The 10,388-nt window shown below is 44.6% G+C and overlaps 1 protein-coding gene across 4 annotated transcripts in view; it reads right to left on the reverse strand.

Moving 5' to 3' along the window:
• ZEB1 (zinc finger E-box binding homeobox 1) overlaps positions 1 to 10,343 on the reverse strand; it is a 124,690-nt gene extending 114,347 nt beyond the window's left edge. The window contains exon 1 of one of the 4 annotated variants that reach the window (XM_065050589.1): positions 10,192 to 10,343. Coding sequence is in view for 1 of the 4 variants with exons in the window: in XM_065050586.1 (XP_064906658.1) it covers positions 10,016 to 10,073 (58 nt within the window). In the remaining 3 variants the exon portion in view is untranslated. Of the gene's footprint in view, positions 1 to 9,089; positions 9,375 to 10,015; positions 10,165 to 10,191 lie in introns of those variants that run through there. The other 3 variants (XM_065050586.1, XM_065050588.1, XM_065050587.1) reach the window with 3 other exon arrangements.
• Between the last annotated feature and the right edge of the window lie 45 nt (positions 10,344 to 10,388).

Below are 10,388 nucleotides of genomic sequence, written 5' to 3' on the forward strand. Positions count from 1 at the left end.
TGTGCAGAAAGAGTCTCCCAGTGTTTTGAATGCCAAAAAGAACAGATTCTACCTTACTTCCATACTAGTTGTTGTAAGACATATTTAGGGTTTCAGGAATACAATATGGCAGTCAATTTAAAATCTGGAAAAAGTACAAAGTACGCCTTAATATGAAGAGCAGAAGTTGTCAGAATAATATTTTCTGTAGAATTAGTTTCTGTGGTTTTAGTACCATTGCAAGACTGCTAGGAATGATAGAAGTTTACCTTATGTTACTACAAGGAGCATTCGTGCCAACCTAACAGATTAAATTATTGGGTATAATAACTATACATATGAACGTCTACAAACCAAATTCCTATTGTTAACACAAATTCACTCTCAGCACTCAGTAGCTAGAATGTATCAAAACAGGTTATTATAACAAGTCATCCAACAATCTGCTCCTATTTAAAGTTGGCAAGAACGGTATTTTCTTGTTGCCTTTGAGTCACAGAAGTTCTGAAATCCCCCACGAGTCTTGTCCTGCAGAACATACTTCTCTCCTTCTGTGGCCATCTGCAGCACCTTCTCACCAGCAGCACCATCCCCAGTGGTACTTTGCAACCTTATCTTTCTCTCCCACATGTACAAGGTAAGAGGGGGGAAAAACACTACATTTGCATATGTAATTATGCTGTAGCTCAGCAGTGAGCAAAAAATTACTGGAAGTTGCAGACAGATATGCCCGATGACCACACCTTAGTTTTTCAAATGAAAACGCTTTGCAAGGAAGGGGAAGGGACAGCGGCAGGGAAGGAAGCCAGTCATTACAGCTCCAACTCTGCTTCAAAGGCCTTTTTCACCACCTCGTGCTCTTTGCGGGGCCAACTGTACCTAGGTCACTCCTGTGAACAATAACACAAATGAATCCAGTAGTATGTGACTGGTTCTATTTCGCTTGAATTTACCAAACAGCTGTACCAGAAATAGGAAGGGAGAAAAGGAAAGGAAAGGCTATGAAAAGACAAAACCAAAACAGGACGGAAGATTAAACAGCAAACAGATGCTGAATGGTACTTCCTTTTCCAGTCTAGAACTTCTCATGACTTACAGTAGATAGCATACAGGAACTTAAGAGAAAGAATAACATGGACTAGAATGTGGGAAGAAGGAAAGTCTGATGCATACCTGGAAGGACACGAGGCAGAAATTCCTCAAGGCATTGAAAGAACTATTTAAAAATATGTGTATTTGGGAAAAAGGGACAAATCATCTCCCTTATGTTTTTGAGCATTAAGAAAAATGTTATGTTAGACTGGGGTAGGGGGAAGGTGTTAGAAAGACAAACAAAAAACACAACCTCCCCCTTTAAGTCAAATCTACCAGTATAGCAAACAGCAGCCTAGTCCCTGTAATTAAGGTCTGATTTTTCTGTTCTTTAGTTTGCACTTTTTCAGATGGAATAGATTTCCCCAGGCCTTTTTCAATCACACCACATTTGTGATGTTTTGTAATTTCATTTTGCTTTCCCCCATACACACTCTGTGGACAGATGTCTCCATAAAATGGAACAGAAAACTGCCCTCAGTGTCTGTCAGACAGAATTTGAAAAAGGAATTTTGCTGAAATAATGAAAACATTTCATATCACAGTAACTGAAGGTGCTCCCTAGCATCACTGGGCCAAGTAGCATTTGATCCTAATGAGGACAGGCACACTAGTTCATAGGTAAAAATACTCTCTACCACATGTGATTCTTTTAACCCCTTTATTTCAAGTGTTGTCCATGAAAGTCACTCTCAGAATCATGTTGAAAGGCCAGGTTTATAATCCATCTATCTCCAGCACTCTTGCCTGTTCCTCCAACTTTCCTGATCTAACACTTGACTTGTGAGAAGCTAAAACACAGAAGAGCTTGAGAAAAGTCAGAGGATGTCCAAAAACATACTTAAAAGAAGTTCATAAGAGACAGTTAATGAAGAATTGTTTCTTTTCTTTCTGACACACAGCAATATCAGATGGGGATCTTAGCACTTCAGTAATTTTACACGTCCTTTCACTCAAGGACTGCTATTCATGCTTACAGATCCTAATTGGATAGGATGGAATGTCATCTCGGCACAGGATTGAATTTATCTTTTTTACTTTCTCTCCTCAGTCATAATTGCACCCTCTAACACATCCAGAAGAATACATTCATCATTAAACATAGCCATTTGCTTTACATAGTTCTCCAAAAATAGGATAGATGGAACACATTGAAGGCAGAGCAACGACAGAGATGCTACCAAACCGAAAGCAAACATTTGTAAGGGAAGCAACAAAGGATGCCAGCTACAAGATTTTAACCTTTGCGTGACAGCAGTTGTTAACCAAACTGCTTTGCAACAACAGGGGTAAAGTCCTCACATCAAGGAGATTGTGACAGCTGGGAATGACAGCTGAAAAGGAGAGAACTGAAACAGGCTGCTTTCAAACACTGCTGACTCCTCAAAGATGAGAAAGCATATTTTTAGTTAACTTCTGTTGCTCTGAAAAAGCATGTTAAAATAAAAGATATAGTTACACTACAGTAATAGCATCAGAAACAATCACAGAACAAGACACAGTAAGAAAGCCTCCTTTCTTCCTTCTTTGGGGTTACTTTGGGGACAAATGTGCAAGTCTAAAGAGCCCTGGTTAATATGTTCAGCACTAACCAACTGAAACATTTGAATCACTGCCTGGCTGCTCCACACATAAAGATACAAACTTAACAAGTTTCTTCTTTCTGCTCTACCACCACCTATCCTCCTAACATGTAAATGTACGCTGCCGTGTACCCACAGAAGGAATTAAATGTACAGGCCCAAATACAGGAAGAAAAGACTCAGTACATGTATTTTGACTGTCTTAAAGGTGCTTACATACTGTGGTAATAGGGGTAGTATTTTTCTCAGGAGTACTGACATAGATTTATGAAGCTATGCTGCATTTAAGTGTAGCCAGTATTTCACCCATTAAGTCTCAGTCTTCTTGACTAGGCTTCTCATTTTCCTCAACTGTCACACAGGAATACTACTTATCTATGCAACAGAGTGACAAACAGATAATTAAATAAACAAACTGCAGCTCAATACAAAATGAAAACTTAAACCTAGTCTTTCTTTAAAAGAGAAAGGTGCTAAGATTGAAAAGCTGCAACTGTCAACAGGTTTTAAAAATATCAAACTTCTGTTACTTAAAATTAAGACCCTAAGAATTAGCCAGAAAAGCAAAGCAAGACTGAGAAATACCCATGTACTTGACAATTAGCTCAAGAAACTGATTAAATCAGAACATCAGAGGCAAAGGCTTAGTGAAAGGTTTAAAAAACTTGCCAACACTACCTGGAAGCAGAAAGCATTATAGAAAACCAACCACAAAACCCTATAGAACCCCCCAAATATCCAGTGTTTCAAGACATCACCTAGTCCACTGAGATCAAAGCTCTTTCCTGCTGTGATCTTCTTACACAGCCAGCTAGGGAGCAGACCCATCGCCCTGAAAGGCCACCAAGGTGCATCAGAAATAAGGGACCAGACCTTCCATGAGCAGCAGACTGCTCCCCTCCCTTCCCCTTTCATCCTCCCTGCTTCCACACATGCTCTTTCCCTCGCCAACGCACCCTTGCCCATTTAGACACACATCCCTCTGCTCTCCACGGTGTGCTTGGGGTTTTGTTGATTTTTATTTTAATTATTGAAGACATCAGACATCATTTCCCCCAATAAGAAAGAGTGCCTGTCATAACTGGTCCATCGCACTGTCTGGTGACCAGACGAAGCACCCATCTCCACTGCTGAAGACACCAGGCCGCTCTCCACAGGGGCCTGTGAGCCCCCGGCCCCCCCATCCATGCGGTCTCACCTCGGCAGCCCCTGTGACAGACAGGCACGGTCATAACACCAAGACCTGGCACAGGCTTGTCCTGGTCATGTAGACTTTCCAGGCTTGACTTTATTTATGCACTTCTGTGAAATTTATGCTTTTTAATTTACTTAATCATTTTCAGACATTAGAAACACCAGCCACATGCTGATACTCTTCTTTAGTCATTACTGTCCCAGCAAAACCAATATCTGATTAAATCATCTCTGCCCAGATGTCAACCTCTAAGAAAACAGTCTTCCAAACACCCCGCACATTGGAGTAGGGAGGTTGATGTGAGCAGTGTAACCTTTAAGCCAATTCCCTCCCATTGTGTTTTACTTTTGTCTACCTACACATCACCGAACTTCTGATTTGGGAATATAAAAAACATCAGAAGACAAAATTGTACTTCTCTGGCACATCATGACATCGACTACATAGACAGGAAACATCACCAGTGAAGATACTACCTCAGTACCACCTAAAAATGACTGAAGAGAAAATTGATTTTTGCATATTGCCGCTTGTTTGTTGAAAGTACAGGTATTTCAAGGCAACAGATATGGAAGAGTTTAAATACTTAAACTGAGAAGAATAGTAACTGCTGAATGATAAATCTGTTCTTTCTCTTTAAGGCTCTAGATCAAGTCAAATGCAAAGGTAGTCCCAAGGATTTAAAAATGGATTGAGACTCAGTCTTGCTATGGACTTCCTGTGTGACCTTGGGTAAGTCACTTGAGAATTTAGTTCTCAAAAATAACAGGCCTGTTATAGCTGCCAGAATGAAGCACCAAAGTTTCTGAGACCACAGATACAAGCCAGGTCCTGCTTACTTGCCCATAACAGAGGAGATCCTACCTGGTGAGCCCTTCTGAAAAATGTAGATAAGTATGACCAGAACTTCAGAAATATTGATATTAAGCACTTGAAAGTTCATCTGGAACTGTACTTTGAAAACTGGTATGAAAGCCTACATAAACTCAGAATTATTTCAATTTTTTTCAAGCTCTTGTTTTATGTATTTGTGTGAAACCTATCATAAGTGAAATCTTAATGATCTCCAGAGATGCAGTATGTACTGTTAAATACTGGATTTACAGTCAACAAAGCACAACATATTCTAATCAGCTTGCAATATCAATTAGTTAGAGTTTTTGAAATTACTACAAACAGCTAATGAGTTGAAAGCACTGAGCTTATATTTTTGGTAAATAGCAATGACTGAATTTAGAAGTAGGGATTCTTAACAGCCATTTGGCTAGGTAACGTAATTCCAACAGTTTCCCTGCAATAGAGAGCAGCTGCTCAAAAAATTAGTTTAAAAAAAGGGGGGAGGGGAAAAACCCCCACAACCCAAACTTCACAGAAGTTGGTCTTATTTCTTTAACATAGTAATAGAGTCCCCTGCATGTTAAAAATGTCTGCCATCCCTCACTGGTATTTTTAAACCCTGTTAAAACAGATGTTTCCACATGAAGACACTGCACTGATATTTTTACTTCAGATTACTCCAGGCTCTCTCTCCCCCCAGTGAAAATTCCGTAAGAAGAAATGCCAGGGTGGTACCACCACCAGACTCCGGGCGGGGAAGGAGGCAGAGGAGGCTGCAGCAGCCCTACCTGGCCCAGGGAGGAGCTCACCTGCGGAGAGCTGGGGCCCCTACTAACGGGACCTGTCCTAAAGCCCAAAGCCGAGAGAATGACTCAGTGGAGAGGGACAGCCAGTAGAACAGAAAACGTTCAACAGAAAATTTGGGCTAAGTTCAAAGAAGTCAAATCCTCAGACTTTTAACTAAAAAAATTAATCTGAATGACTTCTGTGACAGGGAAGCCCATATCAGAGGGGAAGTTTCATCTGCTTGCTACTTTTCATCAACTGTTTCAGCAGTATGTTTGCCAGAGTCCTAGAGACAAGGAAAACTGTTTCAGGCAACTGATCGCCTTAAGAAACCTGCCTCAGGTAGCTAATTACCTTAAAACACTCTGCTTCACAACTGTTAAAATATCAACTACTGAGAGAAAAAAATGAAGGAATAATGACATTTTAAAGTGTATTCCCATTATACTTCAGTAGCTAACATTAAAACAGAAGTATTACTTGTTTACATGAGATATTTCCCTGGACTCAAACAGTTAATTCAGTTGTCCATGTAGACCTGTTCACTGTGCCTGGAATTTTAACTCAGGCTACATTCCTCAATTCCCAAATTGCAAATTTAAATTAATGCTGGAGTGAAAACATGATACCTAGTGAAAAAGAAAGGGAGGGAGGCAAGACAAGAAAGGCACGACAGGGAATGCTGTATCCCAAGCGTCACTAACACCTGACATCCTGCCAGTAGTTAACACCTTGGAGCTAACAGAAATATGCCATGCTTTTGCCTTATTCAAAGGCATTTATGATCTTCTTACGGTACTTAGCTTTGTAACAAAACTTTGTACAAAATTATTATCTAATAAAAATAAAAAGAGAGGAAATCCAACTGTAAAGCAACTGAAATGGCACTCTAACAAGTTGATCTACATAACCTTTTAGCAATGAATCCACTGCTAACAGGGAGTAAAGTAAAAGCCTGCCTCATACCCTCTTTTCACATATTCCTGACAGCATGCAGAATTTACTCAGTTTCATACATTCTTCTTTTTACCATTAAATATGCATCTGAAGACCTGGGGGCATACTTACATTATTTTCAGAACATCAGTATAAAAGGTTGATAGCTTTTTAACTCTCTAGTAAGGGAAGTTTAAAACATTTGGCTTGCTTTACTTGTCTCACAGCATTGCTGAAGAACAAGATGTGTTACTTTTAGTTTTGCAGTTTAATTAGAGTTAAAACAAGCCTATAATATATATAAGAGACGCTAAAAAGGCAACTAATCCTGATGCTGCAAGCCAACTCAAAATAAGAAAACTTCTGCTAATACTGAATCTATTCAAAGTCCACATAGGATTCGCACAGTGTGGCAATGCAGATGACTGGCAAAAATCACATCCCTCTTTTTTCCTCTTCATTTATACATCAAGAGAGGGGGAGAAAGGAGGGGGGAGAAGGGGAAAAGGTGGATAGGATGAGAGACTCCCAACCAGTGCGTGTTCCTGCTTTATCAGAATAGTGCTATGGTTCCAACACTTTGCCAGCTCCTCTGATTTAGCGGATGTTTTTGCGTACTGGCCAGAACTAAGGACAATGACACAGGAGAGTTTTTTTTCAGGTATGAAGTGCCAGATTTTCTTTTAAGTGAAGGCTTTAATGGCAGCACCAATCTGCTCTTTTTGCTGATCTCCTGTAGGGGCCCATAAACAAGGACGAAAAGGAACCAGCTCTAGAGTTAAGAAGATAAGGCTGTCTTTCCACCTAATGCATCAGGGTGGCAACTGTAAGTTCTGGCTCCCAAACACAGAGAGGGAGAGAGAGAGAGAGGAAAAAACAAAAGTTTATAGTACAAGAATAGCTGTGTTAAGTTTACCAACAGATAAACAAAAGGAAAGTTTAAAATATAACAACTTGATGCCACAGTCCATTATCATTAACTGACATACTGGATGTCAAGTGCATGTCTCTCTAATCATCTCACATTCTATGGGAAAGTGGAGGAACTAGAACAGCATAAGATTGATTTAGTGTATGCTATGAACAAGCCAGTTGCTGGACCATCTCCTGTATGCTGATCTCTCATCAACATAAGATATTCACATTTAGAAGTACATTTAGAAGAAAAGCCTCATACCTATTTATTTTAAAGGGTTAACATTTTTCTAGTCATTTTCTTTAGTAATATTTGCAAGTCAAACAAAAACCCACTGCTGAGAAATCTCTATTATCCAGAATCTATTATCTAACCAACCCTGATGCTTCAACGCACAATGACTTCAGTTGGTTTTAATTCCTTAAAAAAAGGAACCAAAACAAGCCTAAACCAAAACATACTACAATTCTACCTTGCAGAACTAGTTGATAAAAAACACAAAGTGCAGCGATGAGGTCCAAAAGTGATGAAGACGAAAGACACCTGGAACGATACCACGTCTTATACACCTTTTGTTTTCTGTGAGTGATACATGCTGCAGACAAAACGAGTTGTCCTAAAGAGCCTCAAATCTGGTTTTCTAATATTAAGCACAAAGGAAAAACACTGACAGCAAGCGTGGTAAATAAATCCCTCCCTTGAGAACGAAAGCAGCAGACAGGAGGGGGCTGACATGCATGCAGGAGAAAACTAAACACCATCTTTTTTCTACCTGCACAAGTTGCCATTTGCTGCAGCGATCAAGAATCTCTTTTCCCCGTTGATTTCAAAAGACAGGTTTTCAGAAAATTTCTCTCCCAACTCATCTGTTGATATCATTTAAGAGTATGATATTCGTATCACTGGATCTTTAAGAGAAAAATCCATTTTCTTTCCTGCTCAGGTAAACATGTTTACAGCTCCTGCACAGACGCTGGGTGGTTCAGACTCACATGTCACACACATGTCGTCAGCAACAAGAAAAGCCCCTTTCTCTGATCAGCAACATTTTTAATAAGGTAAAGCAAAAAGCACTCTCCAAACTTACCTTTAGCACAGCAAAATCATGAGCTAAATATAAATATTTACACTATGACAAGGAATTAATAACGTGAACGTGCAAACAAAAACACTTGCTAGAAAACGCACACAGCGAAAATAAGAAACCCCTCCTAAGTTCAAAGCAATGAAATCAACTCGTTAGCCCCTGGAAAGGCTGTTATTTATCACCACATTACGCCTGAAACAATCAGGATCACAGAGAAGGACCGATCGTGACTCTGGTCTATTTCAGAGACCGTCCACTGCGTATGAAAACATCTCAGATCGCTGGCGAAAGCCTTCCTATCTGTGACCCTGCACAGGAAATGCCACATAAAACCTAAAATTGCCAAGGAAGGTTACAAAATCTCCTGCTTTAGATCCTATTGCGAAGAGTCGCTACAAGAACCGAACTACTTCCCCATTTTCCAGAAAATAAGTACAGAGTGGGTGTTACGAGCGTTTATTCCCCCTGCCGTATACCTTCCAAATGCATCTTAAAGTAACACACATACCAAAGGGAAAGGAAAAAAAAATAAAATAAACCAACCCCACGGCAGCCCTTGGGTCTGAAATGTAAATGTAATTCCTTATATAGACTGCAGCAGTTGGTCACACACGCACGGAGAGCAGAGCGGGGGCCCCCGGCCAAACCGTTACCACCCATTATTATACAAACAGGTACCTCCGAAGCCAGAGGGAAGGGAAGAAACTTCGCCGCCCGCCCCCGCCGCTGCCCTCCCTTCCTCACCGCCCCGCCGGGACCCGGCCCGGGGAGGCAGCGCGGCCGCGGGGCTCCGCCGGAGACCGACTCCCGGTGGACAGGCGGCGAAAGCAGCGAGCGGGCGGCGGGGGCGCCGGTCCCCTCCCGCCGGCCCGGGGCGGCCGCACCGCGCTGCCCCCGCGCGAATCGCTGCCCGCTGCGGCGTCGGTGCCTCCCCCGCCGCCCGCAGCCGCACTCCCGGGTGTGCCCCCCTCCCCCCCAGTGACGGCCGGCGTCCCCCACAGCCGCCCCCCGAAAGGCGACCGGCAGCCCGCCCCGCCGGCCGGGAACGAGAAGCCGGCCCGCTGCCGGGCGAGCCACGGGAACTCCGGCGGGCAACGAAGAAGTGCTCCCGGGCGGGTGGGGAGGCGGGCGGAGAAGGCTCCGCTCCGCCGGGGCGCGCAGGTAACAAGTTTCGGAGTTGGGGTTGCCGAGGCTGGCCGGGCGACAGAGACTCCCGCGCCGCTCCCCGCGGGGCTCAGCGTCCCCACCCGGACCGGAGGGCGGCGGCGCGGCCCGGGGGGGGGCCCGAGCCCGCTCCCCGCAGCGGTGGCGGGGCGGTCGCGGGGCGTGTGGAGGAAGGCAGCGTGTAACGGTCCCGGACAGGCGGCGGAGTGCGGAGGCACCGCTAGGCGGAGGAGGGAGGCAGGCAGCAAGGCGAGGGAGGCACCAGGTAGCGGATATAACGGTGCGGAGGGAGCCGGGCTCCCGGCGAGGAGCGGCGGGGAAATTACTTTCGCGCCCGCCCGACCTCCCCTCTCCGCGCTCGGGACGGCTCTGCCCGGCCCCCGCCCCGGCCCCGCCGCCGCCCCGGCGCGGCCCAGCCGCTGCCCCGCGGGCTGACTGACCGTTATTGCGCCTCGGGTTCGCCTGCTTCCTGCGCTTACACCTGGGGCCATCCGCCATGATCCTCTCGCTTGTGTCTAAATGCTCCAGTCACCTCCTCCCCCGCCCTCCCCCCTCCCTCCCCTCCCCTCCCCCCGGACCTGGTTTACGACACTGGGTGGTTTTACTTTTACATCACCTTCCTACACCTAGTGCTCGGCCGGAACCTTGTTGCCAGGGGAGACGGGCGCTTTACGGCAGGACGTTTGAACGGCGGCGGGGGAAAAGTTGCGGCCGCAGGTACCGGGAGCGGCGGCCGCGGCTGGGGGGGCTCCCGGGGCGGCTGCGGCGCTGCCCGGGGACCCCCCGTCCCGCCGAGGGGTGCGCCCCCCCGGC

This window comes from Columba livia, chromosome 2 (assembly GCF_036013475.1).
Source record: "Columba livia isolate bColLiv1 breed racing homer chromosome 2, bColLiv1.pat.W.v2, whole genome shotgun sequence".
NCBI lineage: Eukaryota > Metazoa > Chordata > Aves > Columbiformes > Columbidae > Columba > Columba livia.